General features: G+C 59.2%; 2 protein-coding genes across 2 annotated transcripts in view; both read left to right on the top strand.

Moving 5' to 3' along the window:
- Positions 1-26,105, top strand: part of CACNA1G (calcium voltage-gated channel subunit alpha1 G) — a 133,366-nt gene that overhangs the window by 11,838 nt on the left and 95,423 nt on the right. Inside the window, 2 exon segments of the mRNA XM_080560363.1 lie at positions 22,362-22,473; positions 22,614-22,747. Coding sequence (XP_080416489.1) covers positions 22,362-22,473; positions 22,614-22,747 — 246 coding nt within the window.
- On the top strand, positions 3,719-16,695 carry LOC308179769 (uncharacterized protein; the record flags this gene model as incomplete). Its single annotated transcript, XM_080560453.1, has 2 exons — positions 3,719-13,268; positions 13,639-16,695. One exon carries the CDS (start codon positions 3,719-3,721, stop codon positions 4,622-4,624), a length of 906 nt encoding a protein of 301 aa, XP_080416579.1. The 3' UTR covers positions 4,625-13,268; positions 13,639-16,695.

Genomic DNA, 26,105 nt, shown 5'->3' with positions numbered 1-26,105 from the left:
TGGGGGTTTATATGGCCACATTAAAAAAAAAAAAACTCACTTTGAGCTTGGTGGGAAGTGGTTTGTGAGCGGATGGAGAGGGGTCCTGGGGCCATCGGGCCGGTCCCCAGGGGTTTATTGCCAGGAATAATGTCCCTGGGAGCAAAGAGCGGGTCCCCCATCGCCTGGGGGGTCCTGCATGGGGCGGCAGGGGTCTCACCACGTTGTGGGTTATATCCTTGGGGTGCAGGAGGCGCTTGTGTTTATCCCGAGGTGCTGTGGGGGATGTGTTTCTGCCTGGTGATGCCGGGTTTGGGCCCGGAGCCCTCTCCAAAGCGATGCTGCGCTAAGGGGAGGGCTGCATCCATGGGCTCGCCTTGCTCCCTGGGTTTTGGGGTCTCCATCAATTGCACCGTGGCCAACAAACCCCCGTTGCTGTGCGCCCTGCTCGGGTAGGGGGAGGCTCCCCGGGGGCTGCGCTGTGGGGCCGGGCCCCTCCATCCCACCGGGCAGCCGCCCGTCACCGCGGCCTCGGGGGACCTGGGGCCCCGCCGGGCACCCAGCGCCTCGGTGGTCTCCCGCAGAGAGGCTCGGGGGAAGCCGGTGGCCCTGGTCCTTGGAGGTCCCCGGAGGACAAGCGCCTTTTGATAGCCATGGCAACTAATAAGCCCCGCGCGGTGACATCCCGCCGTCGCCTTGGTGACGGGCCGCACATCACATAGCAACATGTGCCTCACGTCCCCATGGAAACGGGAGGGTTTTTAGCATCGCCCCGGTACGTCTCCGCTCGGGGAAGGTGCCGGGGTTTATCCCCGGGTGACCCCGCTGCGGGCAGGGCCGGCCCCGGGGGCTGCGTGGCCGAAATCCCGAATGGGAATTGGGATGGCGAGGAGACCCCCAGCACGGGGAGGGAGCGGGGTTTGGTGGGGACCAGGCAGGAGCACGATGCTCGGGGCTTTGTCGTAAGGGCAGCAGGTCTGGGGGGGAGATTATTAGAGTTAATCATCCGATGGGCTCGCTGAATGAGGGAAAATAATAAAAGGTGCCCTGGGATGGAGGCTGGAAACCCGCCTTGCTGCGGGCAAAGCTGTGTCACAGCGGGATTTTCAGAGGCTGGTTTTCCCCAAGGTCACCTCCTCCTCCTCAGGCTCCCACCTTGGGTTTTTCCCGGTGGGATGCAGAGGCAGGGCAGCGCTGCTCCTCCGGGGGCAGCACAAATCCCGGGGGGGTTTGTGGCCCCGACACGTGGCCGCGTGGGATGGGGCTGCGCGACCCCACGGTGGGGCAGGTGCTGGGTGCAGCACCCGCACCGCGGCGCTTCACACTGAGCATTTTTCCTGAGATTTGCCACTAACAAGCTGGAAGATTTAGGAGCTGGTTCGTTTGTAGCTGCCGAAGTGCTTCTTGCACGCACATGCAGCCCTTCTTTCCCTGTTTTTACAGACTTGCCATTGCACCCACATTGCACGGGCGCTTCGGGAGAGCAAAAGAGCCGGTGGCCGTGGCCCAGGGCCGGTGTGCAGGTGGCTCTGCGGGGCGGTTGGGGCTGCCCCTGCAGATTTGTGGGTCCATCTTTCTCAGGAACTTGGTGCTGTCATGGACGGGCTTTAAAAATGTTGGAAATCTGCGCCAAGAGCTCTGCTGGCCCCTGAGGCTGGCAGCAGGGCCACTTCTGCGCTTGCGATGTGCCTCTGCCCACCCGTCAAGGCTCTGGGGGCTGCTGGTCCGTGCCGGTGGGAAATCCCTTCCCTTGCCCCCACATCTCACCGAATATCTCACCCCGTGCCCCAGGGGCGGTTGGACGCCGAACGGGTTTAGTGTTCAGAATAAGATCAGTTGGGAAGCCACGACAAATGGCCAGAGGAAGGAGCGCCACGGTGTCCCGGGGCCGTGCCATCCCCGAGGAACCCCCTTGTGCGGCTGGGCTGCTGGCTCTGGGGTCCACACACCCCATCTCATCTCCCGCAGCAGGAGTGTTGGCATTGCTGGGGCTCGGGGGGGCTGCCTCGGGGGGTGTCCGTGCCGCTGGCCTTGTCCAGGTCTGAGGCCTGGTGGAGAAGCTGCTGCCCGTACCCGCAGCCGTGGGTCTGCCTGCAGGTTCGCTCCTCCCAGCGTGCTGCGGGTGCTGCAGCACGTCGTTTGTGCATTTGACAAATCTTTGCATTTATTTCCCCCCCCTCCCCGACTTGGGGAGCGCAGCCAGCCTCTCCCCGGCCCTGCCCTAACGAATCAGCTCGCGATTCCCAGTGTGTTTTTGGCACCGGGCTGGAAATCCCAGGGCTCCGTTCAACCAGCAGCCAGCCAGTAAAAATAAAAAAAAAAAAATAAAAATAGGGAAGGAGGGGGGTAAAACTCAGCCGCTGGGCTTCTCGCCATGACTAGGATGTGGTGCTTTGGGGGATGCACCCCAGCCTTGGTCATCAGCGGGGTGTGCAGGACCCTGGAGGAGCAGGGTTGGGGTCCCCACGAGCTCGTCCAGCCCAGCTGCGGGGCTCGGGGTAACGGAGGCAGCGCTGGCCGCAAAGGAGGGCTGCAGCCAGCTCGGCGAGGCTTAATTAAATGTGAAATCCTGGCCGTTGTCTCCCGGGCTTTGGCTTGGGATGCCGCGGGTAGGAAATCACTAGAAGGAAATAATGAGAATTAGAGCAACTTCAAGGGCTGCTGCGTTCCCGGCTGGCACGAGGCGAGCAAAGCGCGGGGCAGCAGAGCCGCGGTGCAGCGGGACGCGGCCGTGGTTCTCCTTGGGGGTATGTGGGGCATGGATGGGGTCGTGTCCGGGGCTGTGGGGCAGCTTTTTGGGGAGGCTGTGCCACCCCTCATCGCTCCAGCTGTGTGCTGCCCGGAGCTGGGACTCGCTCGGGGTGGGAGCTGGCTGGCCCCGATCCCCCCGACGCTCAGTGGCCGAGCCTGGCAGCACGCATCTCCTGCAGTAGGTGTCCTTTATTATTATTATTTTTTTTTGTGTCTCCTTTTCTTTAGAGGCGTGCTTATTAGGGCTGCAAAGAGCCTTACTGTAAATTGGATACAAATGTACAGTTAACACCGAGTCTCCCCAAGGCCAGTGTAGGTATTCCGGTATTTAACGGAGACGAGGGGAGAGATCCAGGGAAAAAAAAAAAAAAGAAAAGAAAAAAAAGGAAAAGTGGCTCTAATTGAGGCCGGTATTTGAACAGTAAAGACCAATTAATGCTCCTGAATCAACAGGGCTGCGTGACTGAACTAATACATCCCTGCTGAGGGTTTGGGAGCACGCAGCTCCTGGGATGCTTTTGCCTGGAGCCCGCCCGGGGCGAGCTGTGGCCCTGCAGGGACTGTGGGGTTTGCAGAGCTCTCGGGGTCTGCAGCCCTGAAGGGCTGCGGAGGCTGCTCGTACAGAGGGCAGATTAGATGATTTGCCCCCAAGACGTGCAGGAAAAGTGATGGGAGGCAGGATTTTTGTGCTGGCAACCCTGGGCATCATCGGGAGACGAGCCCTGCCCCGGGCTGCCCGTGGCTCGCCCCGGTGCCCTTCCCCTCCCTGCTGCTCCTCCCAGCCCCTCGCTCCCTTTCCAGGTTAGAAATCCAGGACGCTCCCGGCTGCGCTGGAGGAAGGTGGGGGAAAGGGAGCCAAACCTGGCGGGCTCGGGAGGTTATTTCTGGCCGGGCTCGGTGCCGCGCTCGCTACCTTTCGCTGCCTTCTTCCCACCTCCCACGGCCCCGCTGCAGCTGGGGCGGAGGAGCCAGCGCCAGCCCCGCGGCGATGGGGGCAGGAGGGAGAGCTGATGGCAGCTCCTGGGGGCTGCGTGCCAGCACGGGGGGGTTAGTTGGTTGGAAAAATGTGGCCAGGAGCGTCGGTGGGACCTTCCTCCCCCTCGGTGCTTCACCCCACGCCCTGGCCCTTGAGATGGGAGAGGGTCTTGGCGAACCGAGCGCATCCCCATCACCTCCAGGCAGGCTCTGCGGTGTGAACGGAGAGCCTGGGTTCTGCTTTTTACGCTTTTCTCCTGATTTCTGCTGTGTTCCCATGACTCCAGCTGCCGGGACAACCGGGGGAGCGCTAGCTGGCAGCACGCTCGGCCCCGGTGCCACACACTTGCCCAAGCAAAAGCTGCGAGCGAAGGGAGCCGGCGGTGTGGGGGCTGTTCCAACAAACTATTTCCCGAGTGGGCTGAGGCTCGCTCCCCACGTGGGAAATCTTGGTGCCGTGCAGGCCGATGCTCTCCTCGCGTCCCCATCACTTCCCGGCGAGGATTTGGGCTCAGCATCCTCCGCGGCGAGGGGCCGGGGGGCTCGGGGGGCCTCCGGTGCGGCGCGGCCGGCGCCGGGCGGGCTGTGGGGCTGGAGGCACGCGTGTTTGCGGCGGGCGGAAAGTAAACGCTGTCACTTCGCATTACAAAGTAAACGCTGTCACTTCGCATTACGGCCCCGCTCGCCCGCGCTCGGGCGCTGGCAGCCGCAGCCCGGCCCCGGCCTCCCTGCAACCCGAGCCCCGGCCGCACGGCCAAGAGCGGCGCCGGCCAAACCGAGCAGCCCGGGCTTGGCTGGGAAGGTTCTTGCACAACCTCCATCCAGGCCCCTCTCCTCGCCGCTTCGCAGCCGATTTTTCCCCTCCGAGGGGGATCCGGAGGGGTTTCTGCTGGGTTTGGCGTCGAACGGGGGCTGCTGAGCAGATAACGGGGCCGGGGCTGCGGTGTGCAGCCTGATTTTTGTTTTCTTTGTTATTTTTTTGGAAAGCTGGGTCGGCATTACAAAATACAGGGCAGCACCTTGCGCACGTGCTGGTGCCCCGGGTGTCACCGCTGCCTTCGGTGGGAGCAGGATGAGGCTGCTGCTGCCCCAGCACTGGGGCAGGATGGTGCCCAAGCTGCTAGCACACGGGTTGCCGAGCGCTGCGAGGAGGAAAGAGCCGAAATATTTATCTTGGAGACACGAGAGAAGCCATGAGGAGGGAGCCAGGAAGGGGAGGGCGGGTGGGGAAGGCTCGCAGCGTGCTGGCTTTCTCCTGCTGCTCCCTCCCCACACGCCCTTCTTCCCCAGCCCCGGCTCTCCTCTTCCTCCTGGGGGGAGCAGCCGGTGCTGGCAGCATCTCCTGGCCCCAAAGCGGGGCAAACATCCCTCGAGCCCCGTGCCCCCATGGGGAGGGGGAGATGTGGGATGGAGACCCCTGCCCAGGAGGCTGCCAGCCTTGCTGCCACCTCCTGGGGGGTGAGCAGGGCTCCTGGGGGGGCACGGAGGGGTGGTGCTGAGCCCCCCGGGGTGCTCCTGCCTGGGGAGGTGGCGGAGGCGGGGGATGTCCCTGGGGGGGTCCCTGTGGGGCTGGCACTAGGGCCTGGGGGTGGCCAGTGGCTCCGTGGATCCATCCCTCCAGCAGCAGCTCCCTGCTGGGCTGGGGGTCCCGGGGGGGTCAGGAAGCCCCCCCAGGTCTGTCCTGCCTCAGCGTCAGCCCCGTGGGTATTGCGGGGAGCGCGTCCTCCCCAGCGGGTGATGTGAGACGAGGATTTGTAATTGGCGGCTCGCTGGCTTCAGTCCCACCGCTCGTGACCTTCCTGCTGCTCCCACTATTTTGTGTTTTGCTTCTTAAAATATTTACGTACGTCTATATAATGTGATCTTGGCAGCTGCCGTGCCTCAACACCTGCTATTTCCCCGGGCGGGGGTTTGCTAACGTAACAGCCTCCCCGGTCCCTGGGGCCTCGTAAAACCACGCGGAGCTGGTGGAAAGCCTGGGCCGGGGCTCTGCGGTGCCGCTGTGGGGTGGGGATGGGGATGGGGATGGAGTCGGTCCCGACTCGCTCCTGGTGCATCCCATCCCCTTGGCCGGGCACCTGGGAAGCGTGTCCCCACGCACGGGGCTGCCGCTTCGCCTTTTTATTTAAACCTCTCGCTCACTTCTAACAATAACCCCGGGGAACGGGTTCACGCTCTGCACGGGTGAGCTGCCAAGGGCACGGCTGGTTTGTAGGAACGGCCGAGCACCCATCTGTTATCCCTCGGTGCCGTGGGGTCTGGCTGCGTGGGACAAGCTCCGCATCCATCCCACTCCGGTCCCCAACGCCGTCCGCGCTCTGCCCCCGGCCCTGGCTGCGGTTTTTATAAGCCTGAGAATGGATCCCAGGGACAGCCGAGGCTCTCCGGGGAGCGGGGTCACGGCGATGCAGAGGAAATCGCTCCCTGGGAGCGACGGCCATCCAGAGGGAAAGAGGCCGGCCGCGCCGCGTTCACACGGGGCCGGGAGCGGGGCCGGGGCGCGGGAAGGTGCTGGCACGCTGGGCGCGCTGCCCGCGGGGTCACGGCGTGCTCGAGGCTCCCTGCCCCGGTGAGGTGCTTCGGAGGAGGTTTTAGCACACGGAGGTGCCTGGGGGGCAGCATCACTGCTCGTATGGCCCAGGTTTTGGGTCTGCTCCCGTGGGTTGGGGGAGCCCCAGAAGTGACAAAGCCGGGGGGCAGCGGGCACCGCAGCAATTCTCTGCAGCCCTCTCCAAGGGAAGGCCATGATTTTTGGGGGAAGGAAGGCCTGCCCTCAAGTCCTACATGCCACACGTGTTTTCTTTTTTTTTTTTTCCCCCCCATTTCAGCTCCGTCCGATGGCATTTCCAGCCCTCGCAGCTGCAAAGGGCAGCTGGCACACCCACACCTGGTGGGCTCTCCATGTGTAAGGGCCCCCGGCCGCCTTCCCGCAGCGCAGGGAGCTGCGCCCGGGGCTGCAGGAGCAGCACCGATACCCAGGGGTGGCGTGGGGCACCCAGGGGCCCCCGTGGCTCTCAGCTGCTGCTTTAGCTGGGGCTGCTTGCTGTGTTTGCTGGAAATAACTCACCTGGGGCTGTGGGGAGAGGTTGGCCCCCAGTGCCAAGGGTTTGTTGTCTGCATCTCAGTGCGCTCGCTCGGAGCTGCGTGCTGTCGTGTCCCGTTGCACCGCGCCCGTCACCTCGCGCCTTGCACGTGGCTAAAATCTGGGTGGTCCCAGGGTTGGGTGTCGGGGTGAGGATGGGGATGGTGTGGGACAGCCTGCAGAGGGTGATGGGGACAGCAGGTGTGGCCTCGGGGCAGGGACAAGGTGGCAGTGCATGCGGGATGCTGTCCCTGGACGTCCCCGCTGTGGCACCGTGAGCCGGTGGAGCCGTGCCTCCCGCGGGCAGGCGTGGGCCCCGCCAGGGCACGTTTCCCTGCGGGACATCCCCAGCCCCCATTGTTCCTCCCCTGCTCCCTCCCCGGGGCGAGCACGGAGCAAGGCTTCCCGTGAGCATCCCACCCAAAGCCCGGGTTTCCTCGGGGTCTGGAGCCTTCAGCTCCTGCCGAGCCCTCGGCGCTGCTTCCCCTGCATCTCTCCCATGCGTAGAGCGGGGCAAATAATTAGCCATGAATAATTTATCTAATCTATTAGCTTGACGAACGTCACCGCATTCCTTCCCCGGCCTGCCCAGATCACAACCTCCTTACAGCGCAGAGAATTCCTTCTCCCCGCCGCTTCCGCTGGTGATTTTTGGCTCGCTCTGTTTATTTGCAGACAGTCTGCCCGCCTGTGTTACTTGGATGGCTCTGATCGCGGCCGCCTTTGATTCGGACACGTAGCTCGCTCCGCGGGTTTCTGACCCCTCAAGGGGTGAGATGCGGCTCTGAGAACCAGGTTTTTGCCCTGAGCAGCTGCAGCTTTTAATTCCGAGCTTGCTTTCTGCAGCCCAAAGATCCCCAAATTTCTTAGCAGTGCCGTTCCCGTGGGCCCAGAGGCTCCCGTGGGAAGCAGGGCAGGGGGGCACTCGCCCCTTCCTCAGCCCCATCTGCCCGCAGTGCCCTGGGGCTGGGGCTGCTCTCCCGGGGTGAGCACCCCACAAATGTGCAGCGTGGTCGGGGGGTGCTGGGGGGGGACACGAACTGCCCCCGGGTCCCCCGTCCTTGAGGTCTTTTCCTGGGTTTGGGTCCGGGTGTGTCCTTGCCGGTGCTTGGGGGATTGATTTGGTTGTGAGCCTCCCTGGAGGAAAAATGAGGCCAGCTATAGGGCTCCTTTCCTCAAGGGATGCAAAGCCACGTCAGCGCAGGAGGCTCAGATGTTTTTTTGTGGGGTGTTTTGGTCCTTGCTGCAGTTCTTGGTGCGATGGGGGCTGCAAACTGGGCAAGAACGCAGCAGGAGCACCAATCCAAGAGGATGCCCTGTGCCAAGCCTCGGGCTAGGGCTCACCCCTTAAAACACCCCCCAAAAGCTCAGGTTGTCACAGGGAAGAGCAGGCTCCGAGGTCCCACGGGAGGCACCCAGCGGTCCCGGCCCCTCCGCAGCCGTCCCCAGGCTGGGGACAGGGCAGGGAGAGCGCCTGGTGGAGGCAGGGGGGACCCTGCAGAGGGGAGCAAAAGAGCTGCCCTCCTTGCCCAGCCCTGCAGCTGCGGTAATTAAATATCAAGATCCACCCCCCCCCTTTCTAGCAGCCTGTTTCCACTTATCCTTTATGGGCGATTAATCAGGGACGGGGAGCTGACGGCGCTCAGAGACACGTCTGAGCGATGGGAGGGACGGGGACGGTGGTGGTCAAAGGCAGCTGCTGGGGGCTCAATCTCCCCGTGGCAAGGGGGGCTCGGGGGGCAGAGGGGCTCGGGGAGGATCATTTCTCCTGGCTCGGCGGTGGGAGCCTGCCTGGCCCCGGAGGGCTTTGTCCCCCTGCAGGTGCCTCCCCCGTGCCCTGTGGTGTCCCGGTGCTGCCGCGCCGGGTTGGTGAGTGGCAGCCGTGCTAATTGCGTCTGAATCCCAATTAGCCACGAGGGAAATTTGCAGAAGTATGGGAAGTAAACAGCTCGGGGCAGAAATTCCCCCTGCTTTGGGGAACCTTCTGCTAGGACAGGTTTTCTGCCCCCCTGTTCCCTCTACGGGCTGCTCCCCCCGGCACACGGGGCACTTTTTGGGGTGCTGATCCCCCCCCACCTCAGGACGGTGCTGTCACCTCCCGCCCTGCGGGTGCCCCCGCAGCCACAGGGCTCGGAGGATTTAATTCCCTCGGCCTTTCGCCACGGGTCAGCCCTTTCTCTGGCTCCCCTCCAGCTTTTTGGGTCGTCTCTCAGAGAAGTCGAGCCATAAAGCTTGCCCCAGCTGGAGCGCGGACCCACAGCTTCGCAGGCAAGCGTCCTGCCCGGTAGATATTTATAATGCAGCAGAAATGTTAAAAATAACAAAAATATCAGAGCAGGAAGTTAGTTTTGGGGATGAAAAAACTTCTGCTCCGGCGTTGAGCTGCGGCGGCTGGTGCGTGCCAGGAGTGCCCGTCCTCTGCCACCTCCGTCCCTGCTCCGAGTCCCCTCCTCTCCGCGGGTCCTTGTCCCGTGTGTTTGGGGCACGAAACCTCCCTGAATGCCTGCAGGCACAGTTCTCAGCCCTGACGTCTTATTTGGGCTCAGCTCAGACCTTTTCCCTGTTGACACAGCTTTGCCTGAGCTCGCAGGGCCGGAGCACGGGTGACCTTTCCCGTGTTTGCCGTCCGTGCTCAGGATCGGCCATGCCGTGGCAGCGCGGCTCTGCGCCAGAACCGGGAGGCAAAGCCCCTGGCGAGGGCGAGCACCTTGCAAAAACGTTTGTGTGCTCACCAAGCTGCTCAGGCTGGCACCCCGTGGCTCTGCTGCTGCCTCCCCCTTTGCCTTTCGCTCCCCCTGGCTTTTAGCCCCTTCCCTTGCACCCGATGACATTTCATCCCCCTTGATCCGGGGCTGGGCTCTCCCCACTGCCAGCGCAGGACAGCAGCCTGTCCCTGGGCAGCAGGGACCACATTTCCCAGCCGAGGGCAGCTCCATCCCTTCCCCACGTAGCTCCCGGCACCGTAACCCCCGCACCTGGCAAACATTTCCCCCTTTAGGAGGGCTCTCCAAGGGTTAAGCGCGTGCTGCAGCCCTGCCCAGCTTGGCGCTGGCTCCCTCTCCCCAGCGTGCGACCGCGCTCGCCCTTTCCCAGGCAGCGGCCGGAGCTGCCCGCGTGGGTGCGGGACCCACGGGAGGGGACTGGGGCCGGGTGCGGGACCCACGGGTGGTGACCGGGGCCCCCACACCCGCTGCTGGCCCCGCACCACAACCAGGACCCAGGGCATGGACCCAGCGGTGGCTGCGGGGCTTCCTAGCAGAGCGCAGGGAGGAAGGGGTGGAAATTGGAGAATTGGAGACGATGTTGCGTGGAAATTGGAGACGATGCTGGGAACCCAGCCGTGGGATTTGTGGGGGCTCGCCTGGCTGGGGCTGGATAGCCACAGTGATGGGTAAGCCCTCCGGGGGCTGTCCCGGAGCATCCCCAGCCCGGCTCTTCCCAGGCAGTCTGAGCAGCGCGCGTCCCCAAACTTTGCCATTTATTATTATTTATTTGCCATTCTATTACTTATTTTATTACCCGTGACGATGGGAGCTCACTAACGTTACTTCTTGGCCAAGTCTTGCTCGCAAGCACTCGAGGGTGAAACGAATTGGGGTCACAGGAGGGTTTAATTCAGAGCGTTGTCCTTCAAGGGAAGGAGAAGTCAGACGAGAAGTTTTAAACATTTTATAAAAATATCCACATGTGCTCAGCGCAAAACTCACCGTCTTTACCTAATTTAGAAAATGACTTTATATGGGGAAAGATTTAACGCTGCTCTGTGGAGGGGAAGAATAATGAAGACGTCTGCACCAAAGCGCACTGTCACCCGAAGATCTCCAAGTGAAAGGCTGGGAGAGAAATGATTTTTCTTCACTGGTTTTAGAAACTGAGGCATGGGATGAGAAAGCCATAAAAGTGCAACTTCCCGGGCTAATTTTAGCCATTTAAGTCCATATCTCAGCACCTAAATAAATGGCCTGGTTTTAATAGACCCCAGGTCAGGTCCCTGGGGTAAAACCTGGAAGGAGCCCGGCACCGTCGGCCTGCAGAGGTGGCGTGGGGCGGGAGCTGCCTTCGCTTGGCGCTGCCACGAGTCTCGCTGGGACACCAGGAGATGAAGCTAATGAGAGCAAAGTCATCCGAATTCCTTTGAACTTAAGTGGGGATGAAGGATTTCTGTGCAGGAGCAGCCGTGTTTCGCCCAGGCGAGGTCAGTGCCCTTTGATTTCCCTGGAGTCAGGGCAGCTGGTCGCTCCAGGCTTGGAAGGTGAAAGTTGATCCAATTTTTTAAGCCCCTTTATCACACCCCAACCTTTGAAAGTTATTTAACAAATATATAGGCATTTAGCAGTAAAAATAAAATTATTTAGCGTGCTCCTTAAAGGAAAATGCAATCTGGCTCGCTCAGCTGAGCAGACGGAAAGGTTTCCAGGGTCAGTCTCAGCAGGAATAAATGCTGACGCGTGCACAAGTCAAGCTTTGCATTTGGTGATCTTCCTGGGAATCCCAAATCTGAACAAGTGTGACCTGGGGACAAGCCTGGGAGGGGGAGCTGTTCCCGAAATGCCGGCTCAGGCCGGGCAGTTGCATCCCTGAGCCCTGCAGCGGGCAGAGCCTGGGGCCCTGCGGGATGCTCTCCTCCTGGGAAATGGTGCTGCTTCGGGCAGGACCTGGTGGGCTGGGGGTGTTTACAGATGTCACCTGCCTGGGATGTCCCCAAGGTCGGGCTGGGCCAAGGCACACTCCCTGCCCACTGCTGCTGTCCTGCCTGCCTCCAGCTTGGCTGTTTTTTTCCCTGCTCACCGTGCCTGGGGAGCACGAAGGCAGTGCCAGCAGGCCCGGGCTCCTTGCAGCCGCAGCGTGATGGGATGTGCAAGGCCAGATCAGGGACAATCAATTAGTGCTCAGAGAAATACCTGTGATCGGGACGGCAACCTTTAATCCAGCCCAGCCCTCCCTGCTTACCGCCGCAGAGAAGGAAGGCAGGAGCGAAGCAGCCTGGCAAGGCGCACAAAGCCGACCTCCTTCCCCCAGCTGCTCTGCTCCCGCTAATGTGTTTGCTGGCAGCGCTCGGCTCCCCGGAGCATTTACACGCAGCCGGAGCGACTGCTCGCAGCCAGAGGCACGGGGTGGGAGCCGTGCGGGGCTGGGAAGGGACGGGGGTGGTGGCAGCCCCCAGCCCCTGTGCTCGGGATGTGCACGGCTGCACCTGCAGCGCGGCGGAGATGGATCCCAGCCTGGATGATCCTAAACCATCTCGTGCGACTGAAAGAAAGGGGGCATGGTATGGACGGTGGTACACCTGGTGGTACACCTGCTGCGGTGGTACACCTGGTTGTACACCCAGTTGTATGCCTGTTGTGGTGCTGGTTGCAGCAGGCACTTGCCTCCTGCGCCCCCATCGCGTCCCGGACCAGCTCTGCCCGTGCTGCGCCCCGGCAGCGGCGCTTGAGGTTGCTGCAGACTGCGATGGTATTTTTAATGAGGGATGCTGCGGTCACTGCACTTGTTACAGGCAAAGGCAATGAGAATTTTATGAGGTGCAAATGGATCGCGAGCGCTCGGAAGCTCCGGGTCCCCCTGCCCCGTGCTCGCACACCCTCCTCTCGGCAGCCGACAGGGCGCGGGGAACAGATGGGTATCAGCGCGGCGAGATGCTCTGAGCCTGGTTTCCATCGGAGGTGCTGCTGTGGGGGTTAAAACCCCTGCTTCTGGCTGTGGGATTCATTCGGGCCCCATCTCCAGGGTTCGGAGGGAAAGCGGAGCAGCTGCTAATGCTGGGGCCGTAACACCTAGGCCTCCTTCAGAGCAGTAATGGAGTTAGGAAGAAGACAAACACCGAGGAGCCCCATGCATGGTGGCTTTATTTTCTGCTTCCTTCTTGCCTTTCACTTTATTAGAAGGGGAACACACATTTTGCATTAGAGGGCAGGTGATTAAACCACCTGGGACTGGGAGAGGTACCGGTGATCAGCTGGAGTGGAGAGGCTGGAGCTTTCTCAGCTGTTTCTAAGAGCTTCAGCCGCAGATAACAGAAGTGAGAAGTGGATGGGGAGCAGGAGGGGAGGTGAGGCTGTGACAGAGCAGGGGGCAGGACAGCGAAGGGCACGAGCTGGAGCCTGCAGCCATTTCAGCAAGGCTTGTAATAGGTTATTAATGGAGAAGAAACTGCAGGTCTTTATTTTGTGGAAATTTTCTAGTTCCACGTAGGTTTGTGTGCAGGGAGCAATGAGGTGCTGGACCGAGTGTGCAGGAGGGAGCCTTGCCCTAGCCCCCAGCTGGCTCTTGCAGGCACCCCCTGTGCTGTGTCCACAGGCAGCAAGTTTTGGGAAGCGAGCTTGGGAAGCGAGCTTTCTGCACTGCCTCGTCCCGCGTGAGCCCAATCCCATGCTGGCATTTAGTCATGTTTAGTCACCATGGTATTTTGACACGCCGTCAGGATGTTTCAGCTCACGCACGTGGATGCTGCCTGCAGACACCTGGAGGAGTGACTCAGGTACCTGGGCGCTGCTGCTCGCACAGCGGCTGGGGAGCAGTGTGTGGTGTGCTCCTGCCCGCTTGTATGGCCGTGCAAGCACCCGCTGCTTCAAACTCTGCATCCCCTCGGTGCTGGGGAAATTCGGTATGTTGCTGCTGCTGGGGGGGGACCAGCTCTGCCCCCAGCCGGTGTGAGAGGTGCTCGCCGCCTCTGTCACCACCCGCAGGGTGATGCTCTCAATGCTCACCCGGGTGTGGAAGCTTGCGCTGAGAAGCGCTCTTTATTTTTGGTCTTAGGCTTTAAAATCTGAAGCGTGCAAGATGGTCTCTGTCTAATTAAGTACTTAACCTGCAATGAAATATTGTATTTTGTGTTGGTGTTTTTTTAGAAAGGAAATGTTGGCTCCGTTTCCAAGTGAAACACTGAAGCAGTCCAGTTGGAAACCTGTCGTCATTCAGACTTTGTAAATACCATTTTTTTTTAAAAGCCAGGTCAGAAAACGTAGCCAAAACTTTGCGGGTACCTTGAGTTGCCCCAAAGCTTTTCCATGCAAACACCTTTGCATGGAAAGCCATACCAGCATTAATTGATGCAAGCCGTTAAGTGGGAAGGGCTTGGTAACCGGTGGCTGGATACAGCTCCCGTGGGCTCCCGGAGGAGGCTGTCACCTTGGTTATCGTCACTGTTGTGGCAAATGAGGATCCCCAGGGATTGTCCCATGGAGCGTCCCCAAATGGTGTCCCCAGGGCAGGGCACTGGTGACAGTGCAGGGAACTGGGGGGGACACGGGGTCTGCGGCCCCCGCTCTGCTTTGTGTGTCACCTGTGTCCCTTGGAAGCAGCGATGCTGGTTCCTACAGTGTCTGCCCTGCCTCGGTCCGTAGGGTTAAAATGATGCCGGGTTTGTCCTTGGGTTTGTCCTCTGAGCTTTTTGCAGAGCTTGGCTGGGTTTCCCCGGGGGCTTTGAGCTCATGCCCTTCTGCGATTAAAATACCAGGGTGGGGAAGAGGAGGGAGCTGCCGCAGCAGATGTGGCCGGCAGCCGGGCGCTCCCAGCTCGTGCTGGAGCCGGCGCAGCGGGGAAGGTCGCTGCGGCACCGCCGCCATGCCTGCCCTGCCCGGGGCTGTTCCTCTGCTCGTTCCCAAGCTGGTTTTCACCCTGTCTATGGAGAGCAAATGGACAAAAACCCCAGGGTGTGAGCTTCATCACTTCCAGAAAGGAGGGAGCGCGTGGAGCCTCTGTCTTTCTGAGGCCTGGAGGATGCTCTTTGGAGGGCAGGTGGTGGTGAGAGGCAAGCCTGAGCCGTGCCCTCTTGGTGGAAGGGGTGAAAATGAATAGAAATGCCCTCTTGGAAATGCCCCGGAGCTGCTCGCCTCTCTGGAGATCCTGGCAAGGAACTTGCTTATGGGTCTGGCATCTGACAAAGCTGCTGGCTGGGCTCCAGGGGCAGCACCTTCTCCTCCCAGCTGTGCCACTGCAGGAGGCTCAGCCCTGAGCACCCCTCGTGCCCGGTGCCTCTGTTCCCCATCTCATATCCCACCTGCGAGCATCCCTCACCCAGGCGCCTGCAGAGGGATGGTGGCTTGGGAGGGCTGGGAGTAGAAGCCGGTCGTGCGTCCCCGATGGATATGGAGATGATTTGTTCAGCGTGCTCGACTCCCAGCTCCTTGCCTACCAGCTCTTCCCTATGAGGCTTTCCCCAGCCCTCACTCAGCGGAGGGAATTCCCTCTCTGCCGGAGCTGCCTTCCCTGCTCCAGCTGCAGCAGCATTGCCCGGGAGGGTTTGTGGTCCTCGGCCCGATACCTCGCTGTATTGACTTCCTGCCACCCCCTTGTTAGGGCAATTAGGGAATCGCCGCATTAATCAGCGGCTGCTGTTGACCCCGCCGAGCTGTGCAGCTCCTGTGTGCCCTGCTGCAGCTGCCGGCACCTCCTGCCCCGCATGAATCTTTCATGCGCTCGCCTCGTGTATTTTTAATAGGCTGGGGCTTGGTGAGAGTGCGTGCGGGCTGCTGGCAGGGCTCGGGGTGGCGTGGGGCACCCCAGGGATGCAGGGGTGAAGGGAGAGGTGTTTGGGCTCTGGATGGGTCCACATGCAGTGAGGGACTCGAGGTGGTGCTGGGCACGGCAGCACCTCGCTTTGGGAGCTTCCTCATCGGGCACCGCTGGAGGAGGAGGAGGAGGAGAGACATCCCCTCCATCTGTGCGCTGCCCTGGGAAGGGGCGTAAATCACCGGCTGGTGAAAACAGGAAATGTGAAAATAGGAAATGTGCTGGTTTTGCTTAGGCTTTGAAGCCCGCGGGAGCATCCCGTGGCTGTTCCCTGCCTGCTTTCAGGGGCTGCAGGGGTTTCCCTCCTTGCCTGCCGCCCCGAACCCTGCTCTGCCCTCCGCTCCAGCAGCGAAGGGCAGGGGATGCTCTCCAAGCAAATATACTAAACACAAATGTATTTATCCATGCTTTATCCTGATCTGCCATCCCATGTGTTTGGGATCTCCTCCGCTCTGCCCTGCCCTCTCCTTCCTTCCCGCTTCGGTCTGAGCCTGGCTGACCGCTGCGGAGTCCCCGGCACGGGACCGCTCATGCCACACGTGTGGCCGCGCAGAGGCATCGCTGCCACTCCTGTGCTCCACGAAGGTTACATAAAGCCGCCTTTATACCCAACTCGTGGACGTCACTGAAGCTCTGTCCATACCCATAACATCATTGTTTCCATGGGAACCAGCGTACTTCCAAGGGGGAAAAAGTAGAAGGAGACTAAAAAAAGGACAAAGAAGGAACAAAATAAGACAAATATGTGACATATCCCAACGACGTGTCGGTGTAGGATGTTGTAAAGATTTCGCCGCAACTTGTTTAGGAAGCCTTGCATAACGGTTTTGTCTTGGGCAATGCAGCAAGCTGAATCGGGGACGGTGAAAACCTGATAGTATCCCAAATATCCTGAGCATCCTCACGAGGCGGAGGCTGTAGGGTACGGGCACTGCCCACTGCAGCAGGAAGCACGACCGATTTTTGGGCTCCTCGGGGCACCCTTGTCCTGCTGCCAGCCAGTGCCCGGAGCTGTGCGGGAGGCTCTGTGCACGGGAGCTTTGCTTTGCAGAGAACCAGGTTGCTGTGCTTGTTTGCTGGAGCCCGAGGAAAAGCTGTGTTGCAGCAAGCTCTTGGATTTCCTCGGTTTACCCCCCAGACCACGAGCGTGCGTGGCCGGGAGGTGACGGTGCGTTGTGCCGGGAATATTTCCCGGGTGAGCAGCCAGCACCGCTGCTCTGCCATATCCATCACCAGCGAGCTTTAAGGGCGGGCTTTTCTAAGGGACGCTTTGCAGCCAGTGCGTTTAAAAGCTATATATTTGGGGGTTAAGTGTGTGTCCACTCCACACTTAAGGCGTGGTGGGAGAAGAAGCCTTAAATATATTATCAAGCACCGGTGATGGCTTCAGCATACTTAGCGAGTTTTAAATTGCGACCCCCAGGTCCCTCCTGCAGCGGGGGAGTCCATTAGGGAGGATTTTGCTGCTCACGACAGCATCTCGTCGAATGTCACGCATGAGCTGCTGGGGAGGGCGCTGCTCCTTGGGGGCTCCCAAATCGGCTGGGCTGGGAGCCACAAGGGACGGGGCGGTGGGGACAGGAGCCTGACCCCATGGCCCCGAAATGTCAGCAGAAGGTGCTGGAACAGTGATGGGAACGGAGAGGGTGAGAGGTCGGGGTTTTGCTGTGAGTGGTGTTAGGGCAGCGTGTTGGGAATGGCGTGGGAAGCCGGACCCAGGGCTCCCTGCGGTTCCTAACGGGCGTCACCAAGCCTCCGCCGTGCCTCTCCCGCACCCCTCCGTGGGACAGGTGTGAGCAGGACAGCAATGGGAATCCGGGCTAAATTCTCACCGAAGTGCTCTGACTTGGGATTTTATTGTGTTATTTAATTTCCTAACAAAAACAGCTCCCGCCCCCCCCCGCCAGTGCCGTTCCCGCGGCCGGGCTGCTGGCGGCCGTGCCAGCCCTCCCAGCTCAGGAGCTAATTGCGAGCGATATGCAGGGCTTCGCTTAAAAGCTCCAGCTCCTGAAGTTTGGGGATTATGCAAGGCACTCAGCTCGCAGGGTTCTTTTTATCTGCATTTTTTTTCTCTTTAAGCAGTAAGATTTTAAACCCTTTTGGTTGCTGGGAAAAAAAAAAAAAGCTTGAAGTATGAATCTAAAAGGCAAAGGGGAAACAATTCTGAAACAATCAGGCAAACAAGAGCCTTGTCAGGATTTTTTTTTTCTTTTTCTGACAAAACATCTCTTTTATCGAGCTTCAGCCCCTCTGAATACAGCACCCCTTTTCACTCCATCACCTGAGCAGGCGCCACGCTGCTCTGGAGCAGTGGCTGCGTCCCCCAGGCAGGGGGAAGGCTCCCCTGAGCACCTCTGGCAGCACAATTTTGAAATCTTTAGGAGAAAATGAAAAGGCGATTAAGATGAGTAATCCCAGAAGTTCCTATTTTCCTCTATTAAAGAGTTTTGCTTCCCCGCCGAGCGGCGATGAACGCCCCCCTGCGCTCTGATGGGTGCCAGTGGCGTTTTGGGGCACTTTGCGGGATTTTGGCTGCCTTGGGGACTCGGTGTGGCTGTGGTGCAGGGGGTGCCGCGGGTGCAGCACCTGCGACGGCTGCAAGGGAAAATAAATAAAATGAAATTTCAAACCCTGTGGCATGAATAATTGCCCTGTTTGGGTTTCCCAGGTCTAATTGCGAAGCTGCATGAATTAAAACAACCTCACAGGGCCAGCCGTGCCGCAAGGGAAGTGTCTGAAAGAGCTCCAGAGCAAGGGGGGAGCACGGGAGGCTGGACAATGTCCCCAGAGGCCACCCCTGCCACCACTTCATGTGTCCTTGCCTGTCCCCAGGCCGTGGCCATGCTTTTGGGGTGGCACTGCAGCGTTTGGAGAGCTCCCAGGGGTTGCGGTGTCTCTTGCATGTGCTGGAAGCACGACGTGGCTGCTGGCCTCAATTTTGAAGGAATATTGTTAAAAAATGAAATAAACCCCAATTAATTGTGCCGGTTGGGGTAGGATTGCGGCAGGAATCCTACAACCTTTCCACCGGGCGTGACATTTGGAGCCTTCTCCTGGTGGCCCGGGTGGTCGGCAGCAGAGCTGGGAAGGGGTTTTTATTTCCATCCTCAGATTAATTCCGAGGGCTTTTCACTTCCCTCGTGAGCGGCCTGAATTAATGTTTTAGGATTTTGGTGGCTGCCGCCTCCCTCTCCCCCAAAGGCCAGACCCTGGAAGTCCCATTATGCTCTTGTCAAAGGGGCTATTTCTGGAATTGATGATAGGAACGTAGCCTAAAACTCCGTTCTCATTAACGTCTGCGGCTTATCCCGGCGTCGCTCCTAAGCTGGTGGGACTCGGTGGCACTGCAGGGGAAGGCTGTCATTTCAACCCAATTTTCGCATACATTTGCACAAAAATTTCCAGGCCTCGCCAGCACTTTCTGCAGGTTTGTCAAACAGCAGCAGCCGTCCCAGAGAGCAAAAACTTTGCAGGGCATGAGGGAAATGCCCAGGAAATGTCCTGGTGTTGCCTTCCCCATCCCCGAGCCAAGGAGCGTGCCTGCGGCTGCCGCTGCCCTCCAGCAGCATCGTCCCTTTTAATTCCCTTGCTGGCGAATTTGATCCAAACTTCTGCAACCGAATCATAGCAAGCATAATGCAATATCTTTCTCTTTTGATTATATTAAGCTGGGTAGCGCTGGCTAATTGAATCCCAGGTTCTTGCCTCTTAATTACGGGAGGTCGTGCTCAGCCGTGCGCACGCAGGTGGCGCCGGGGGGAGGCGTTTGAGGGCGTTCGTTCAGGGCGGAGGCTCCTTTCCTAGCTCAGCTTCTGTTTTTTTCTTTTTTTTTGTCTTGTGCTTTTCATTATTTAAATTTTAAGAGAGAGGTCATAGCGAAAGTCTTGCTGGATCTTTCTGGAAACGGAGCACCTGTGTGCGTTTCAGCTCTGACCAGGCCCATGGTAAAATTGTGGGGTTTTAAGAATGGCTTGGGGTGAGCAGGCGACCCCGAAAGTGGGGGCTCTCCAGCATCCCGTGGCATGGAGAGGACCATTCTGAGCGTTGGTTGTGCCCGTGTGGCACGGGTTCCCTGCACCAGGAGGGCATGGCCACCGCAGGGCCAGCTCGGCACCAGCAGTGCCTTGGGGCAGGATGCGGTCCTGATGCGGTGCCACACGGCGTGGCGAGGAGCGGTGGGGTCTGTGCGGGGCTTCCCAAGCCCTGTGCTCCCCGCTCGGCTTTGCCCCTTCGCTGCCAAGGCAGCAGCAGAAAGCAGTATTCAATAAAGCACCTTCTGCTGCTGCTAATTGAAGTTCTCCTTTGTCAGCCTCTCCCTCAAACAACAGTAGGTACAAAGCCGTAGCCATCAGCACTTTGTGTGGCTCTGAAAATCCCATTAGCAGAAGAAAGAGCTTGAAGTTTCATTCAGCTGGAAGAAAAAAAAAAAGGAAAAAAATAAAATAACCCCCAACCTTCTGATCTATGAGCTGCACATTAACATATCCCCCTGTGCACCAGCGGGCTCCTGTGCCGGCCCTGCCCCGGGGATATTTAATCAGGGAGAAGCGTTATATTGGACTGAAAACGTGTTTGCCTGAGGGAGCGATGTGCTGATAAGTGGGTCTGCGGTCGGAGCCAGGCGAAGAAAAATGCCAGCAGCAGATGAAATCCTATCCTGCTCCCGGCCCCTCTCTCCCCAGGCTGTTTTTCCACCCGAGGGGTGCTTGTTCCCAGCGCCGGGGCACCCATCGTGGCAGCGAACACGGGGACCGGGCGTGCACCCAGGTCGTGTTCTCATTTCGGCCACGCGGGGAGAACCAGGCCTGTCTTCTGCCACCGTGAAAGAATTTATTTGCAAGGATTTGCCTGGCTGGGGAAGCTTCCATCTGTCCGTCTGTCTCGTCGGGTTCCCATCCGACCAAGTGGGCTCCTTCTGAGCTTCCTCGCTCCCGCCTTGAATATTTCGCGCAGCCCTTGTCAGACGCACACTCATTCTGTCACCAATTTGGGATCTTACAGGCTTTTTTTTTTTTTTTTTAAATTCCTTATTTTCTCGAGGGCTTTGCAGTTCATCACTGGCAGAGCTGTGGATGCTTTCCAAGCCCCCCCAGGCCGGGGAACGCCCGCGGATCTGGCGCGGCTGCTGCCGGAGCCTCCTGCCCCCTCCTGCAGCGTGCCCTCTGCGCGTGCCCCCGCAGGGCTATATTTGGGATAAATATTCCAGCCCGTAGCCGCGACCTGACAGTCGGAATTTCTATTCCGATATCTTGTAAACACTTCTTCAGATTAAAGGATCCAGATTGCCAGGGACTGGGCGGTGACTCAGCCCTGTGTGATTTCGCAGGAATCGGAGCGGGGTCGTCCTGCGGCGCCGCGTGCTCCGGCCCCGCGCCCTGGCGGGCAGGCACCTGCTGATTCCCCTGCACCTTTTCCTTCTCCAGCCTGATAAAGCGTCAGCACGGGCTCCAAAACACCGCCCGGCTCCGCGTCGCAGTGAAAGCTCTCGTCTGGCGGGGGCTGCGCTCGTTTGGGTGCAGGCGCCGAGCTGCTGGCGGCTCCCCGAACGCTGCTTGCCTCATGCCAGGGCTGCTCGGCCTTGCAGGACATGTGTCCCAGGGTCACCTCCGGGTCTTTGTGCCCAGCACGGCCACCAGCTGCAGCGTGGCATCCTTGTTACCCCCCAAATGAGACACAAACCTCTAACTACAAGGTGGAGAAGGTGCAGAGAGGAGCTGCCTAAAGGACGGCTCGATCCAGCCCAAAGGCAAGCACAGAGCAGGGGCCAGGAGCTTCCAGCCCAGCCTTTCCCCTCCGAATTTACTTTTCCAGGCTTCAGCCCTGTAGAAGACCCTGCAGCCACCGGGCAAGGACGTCCCCAACACCGGGCCTGGGTTGGGGCACCTGCTCGAGGTGCTCTGCCTTTCCCCTTGAGGCTGGAGGTCAAGGCTTAAAATATTCCTGAATGCAACCAGACCCAAAGCGTCCTGCCCAAAGCTGGAAGCCCTCGTGCTGGCGGATAACCCCGGTGGTGACAGCTCCTTGGTTTCGTGTCCTTGTGCCCTTGGCAGCCAGGAGTTGGCTGGAAGAAGGATGCGGAGATTCAGTACCAGGCTCGAAGCTTCCCTGGGAGGATTTGCTGCAGCAACGCACTTTGTTCCATCCAAGCAAGTGCTCAAAGCCTGTCCCGGCAGCCCAGATCTTCAGCGTTGCTCTGAGAGGCAGCGTTTGGGCAGGGGATGGGCTCTGCGGGGCCTCACGGCGGCCCTAAGCCTTTTAGGCGGCCGGTTAATGTTTTTGACAGTCTTAATTTGGAGTGGGAATGAAAAGTTCAATCACTGGCTTCAGGGAAACGCCCCTGGGATAAGCTGTGACATAGTTAATAGAAAATTGTAATGTTGTTAAAGTGCTTTTCTGTGAAATGCCAGGAGAGGAAATTAATGATGTGTTTTTTTCTAAAAGTTTATATCATTCTTTTAATTTAATTTTTTAATCCATCATATCAGCACTCAGCAGTCTCGGCATGCAACTTTAATTTTATAGTGTTTTTCACATTAGCCATGGCCACTGATGTCACCATGGGGAAAACACACCACCTGTTTGCCACTCGGGTACCGAACAGTCAGCAGGGTCTCCGTGCAAAACCCCAAAATCTGACCCATAGGAAGCAGCTCTTGGCATGCGCCTTGCTGGAAAGACAAGGATTATCTTTTTGGTTCAGTGGTGACTGCCGGTGTACTGCGTTTGGGTGTTTCCTTGTGCTCGGTGCCAAATGAAGGTGAGGGAAGAAGGGTTAAGGAAGGGATATTTAAAAGTTTGAGAGTAATTTTATGGAAAACTTGTGGTATTTAAGTGCACGAACGTGGGGAGCAGCAGGGCGAGGAGAGGCAGCTGTAAGATGACAGCACGTGGGGTGTCCCGGATGGGACAAAGCACCCTGGGGTCCTGCTGGCATCGCCCCCCTCCTTTTCCCTGTCCATTAAACTGGGGACACTGGACCGGGGTGCAGAAGCCCTGGGGGTGAGGGGATGCGGGGGGCTTGTGCTTGGCACCGTTGCTTCCTTGACCGCGCTCCTTGCAGCTGGTTCGAGCGGGTGAGCATGCTGGTGATCCTGCTCAACTGCGTGACGCTGGGCATGTTCCACCCCTGCGAGGACATCGCCTGCGACTCGCCGCGCTGCCGCATCCTGCAGGTACGGCCGGGTACACGTGGCTTTGGGGTGGGAGGGCTGCGGGACCCTTCCCTGCCCAGCAAAAAGCTGCAGTGGCCGGCAGCGGGGGCATGTGCCCTTCGTCCCGCTCCCTTTTCATCCCGCTCCCTTTCCTTTGGCAGAGCTTCGACGATTTCATCTTTGCCTTTTTTGCCGTGGAAATGATAGTCAAGATGATCGCGCTGGGGATTTTCGGGAAGAAATGCTACCTGGGAGACACGTGGAACCGCCTGGACTTCTTCATCGTCATCGCGGGGTGAGTCGGGCGCGCCGGGTGCCCCCTGTCCGCGTGGGCTTCGTGTCTCTTGCGCCTGGGCTGGGGAAGGGGAGCTCTGGGTGGAGAGTGCCAGGGTCCTGCAGGCTCTTGTGCATCAGGGCTGTCAGCGCCACCTATCCTAGAGCCCTACAATCTCTTAGGTTGGACAATACCATTAAAATCACCGAGTCCAACCATTGACCTAACACTACCAAGTCCACTACTAAACCATGTCCCTAAGCCACGTCCACACATCTCAAATACCTCCAGGGATGGCGACACCACCGTTCTCCTGGGCAACCCCTTCCCAACCACCCTCTCCATGAAGAAATCCTCCCTGATATCCCCTCCAAACCTCCCCTGGTGCAACGTGAGGCCGTTACCCTCTCCTGTAGCAGGGATACCAGCCCGGAGGGGGACCTGTTGGTTGTCTCCGTCACCCATGAGAGAGATTTCCAGTGCCTGGTGGTGGTGATGACGGCGTACTGGTGATGTCTGGCTCACAAGCGCTGCTGGGGATGCAGCAGGAGCCGTGTGCTGCAGTTTTTGGCCAGCCCATGCGTGTCCCGTGCCGCGCGGCCACCCCGCCTGGCGCTGGGCTCGGCTCCGCAGCGCCGGGGGCTTGGGTTTCATGCGGGCTGCCCGACAGGGGGGGGTGGTTCAGCAGATCGTTTGAAGCGTGGAGAACTGCCTTCCAGGGAGGATATTTCAGTGAAATGTGCGTGATTGCCCTCTTTGTTGTTTTTGAGGGAAAGCAACCAAGTTTGCCTTTTTGAGCGTTTTCCTTTCCGAGGCACCTGGTTTGAGTTAAGGCTCCTCCAGCACCCGAGAATCTCCTGGCTGGGGCTGCAAATCCACATGAAAAGTGCCTGGCCCCCGGCCAGGGCGCTGAGTTTCTTTGGCACGGGATTTGCTCACCGGCCCTCGCCTCCCCTCCCTCCTCTGAGAGCCCGGAGACCTTTTGGGAAAACGGCGCTTTTTCTTTTTTTTTTTTTTTTCCCCCTCCCGCTTTTGATAGAGCTGCAGATCAAATTTACTGGATTTTCCTGGAAAGGAGCGGGGCCCCTCCAGGCTGGGCCGTTTCCCAGGCGAGGGTGTCAGCGGGGCGCCTGCCGTCTGCCGTACGGGGCGACGTGTCTGCGGGCTTCCCTTACAGCCCCTGGTACGCGCCCCCGCGGGGAGCTGGGGGCACCGCGAAGGTGGCCCAGTACAACCAGTAAGGAGGCGGCAGGTCGCCCAGTGCGCCCCTAGGAACTCGTTGCTGCAGGGGCCGAAAGATCCCAGATTCTTCTTTAGTTCTTTGTTGTTTCTTGTAGCAGAATTGAGCGTGATGAGGAAGGGGACCTGAGTGTGATGTGCTTTGGGGGTGGTGTGTTTCGGGGTGCTGGGCTGCCTCCAGCTCTGCTGAGCAGGGGGGGTGCTGCACTGCCCCCCCAGCCTCTCCCATCCTGTTTAGCTTGTCTGGTGTTTGGAGCCAGGGTTATATATCGGTGCCCGTGATGGGGCCCCCATCATGGGGGGTGTCTGCTGGTGTTCCTACAGGCTGCCCTAATTCCTACATAGCTGCAATGTGCTTCAGCAAGTGTCAAACTGCCCACCTGCCTTCTGCACCTGAATGGGTGTCTGGATTTAGCTCCTTTCCCCCATGGAGCCCTGGGTGTGGGTACGGGCACCCGCATCCCCCAGGGCGCGGCGGCTTCATTGGCTCCAGCGGTTGTGCGGCCTCGCAGCCTGCCCGCCTTGGTGCCTCCTGCCAGGTCAGCTTTGCCTCCCGCTAAATGATCGGTCTTTCCTTTGTGTGCTCGAGCTGTTCCCATCTGGGCCCCGTCACAAGCAATTCAGCTGACAAAGGATCGAACTGGCTGTACAGGCGAAGGCAGAGCCTCTCCTCCGGTGGCACGTGTTGTTTTTCTGCGGCCGCTTGTCCCGCTGCTCTCCCCCAGCCTCTCCTTTCTTCCTGGCCCCTCTGTCTCCTTCTCCAGCAGCGCTGCTGTCCCGGGGGACCCCTCGCTGTCCGCCTGCGGTGCTGAGTGCCGGGGACAGCCACGGGACCGGGCCACTGCCATAGCAGGGGACATCAGGGGACCAGAGCCCGGACTGAAGGTGTAGGTAGAAAACACCTTAAGGACAAAACCAAAAGGCACGCCGGGGGCAGGTCCCAGCCCAGTAAGGCGAAGGGGAGCACAGTGCAGGTGATGTGCTTGGGGCATCCCAGGAAACGGGCTTGGGGGGAAATCGGGGAATTTTTCAGAGCTGAGCTGTGGAGGAGAGCGACTGCCAGGGCAATGCTCCGATCCGCTCTGGATTCGTTAGGTACCCCATAAAGCGAGTGGGGTTTTAACATGGGTCTCATGTCAGGGCTTCACGCAGCCTTTCGCCCCTCGGAGCCTGCCCCAAATCTCCCCCAGCCCCTGAACCTCCTTGCAGAGGAGGAGGCAAAGCGCCGGCAGCACAACAGCCCCGCTTCTGCCTGCCCACTGCCTTCCTCCCTGCGGGCAGACCTCCCGCGGAAACCCTTCATAACCGCGACCAGCCTAGGAGAGGCTTGCTTCCAGAAAAAGGAAAAAAAAAATGGCATTTCAACCATTTCACCCTCCCTCCTCCTTGAGAAGTTTCTGGCCCTGCCGGGGGCTGTGGTCGCAGAGGAACCAATTTCTTGCGTATTTGCCCCAAAGGCAGTGCCGCTGGGCGGTGCTGCGCTGGCCACTTGCGTGGCATGCCGTTAAGTACTTCTCAGCTCTGTTAAACTGTCCAGACCAATCTCATGAGCTCATGGAGAATAAATGACTTCTTTGTGACAATGTAATGCAATTAGCACTAATTGTAGAGAGTGTAATGTCTGCAACACATCTCTGTAATTACAGCAAAACTTGCTGCAGATGAGGGGAGCGCTACACAGACAAAACTCTGCTTGGTGAAGCGTAGCTTTGGCTGTAGGTTACGGAGCTGCGTGGGGAAAAGGAAAAAAAAAAAAGTGACGAATAGCATAATTAAGTTCCTTTATTTTGAAGGAGAGGATTTGGGGAGTTTGCTTTTTCAAGGAGCACTTGAAGGTTACCAGGCGCTGCGTGCCGGCTCGCTCCCTCTGAGGGCGGCTCGATGGGATTTCGACCTCTTGCGGCATAAGACGCGGAGGTGCCAAGGACGGATGCTTGTTTACGCCCAGAAATATGCGGGATCTCTTGCAAGCTCAGCTGGCAAAGTGTGGCCGTGGGGTGCTGGTGCTCCTGGCCCCCTGGGGACCCACGGCTGTGCTCTGCCCTGAGCAGGGCACCGGGAGCTGAGGAAAGCCGAGGAGCACAAGGCACTGATCGTGCTGCCTGCTCCCTGGCCGGACCCCCAGCCTGCAGGGTTTGGC

The sequence above is a fragment of the Anser brachyrhynchus genome, assembly GCF_964034855.1.
Source record: "Anser brachyrhynchus genome assembly, chromosome: 18".
Taxonomy (NCBI): domain Eukaryota; kingdom Metazoa; phylum Chordata; class Aves; order Anseriformes; family Anatidae; genus Anser; species Anser brachyrhynchus.
The sequence above is the reverse complement of the archived record's forward strand: the minus strand, read 5'-3'. Positions and strand labels throughout refer to the sequence as shown.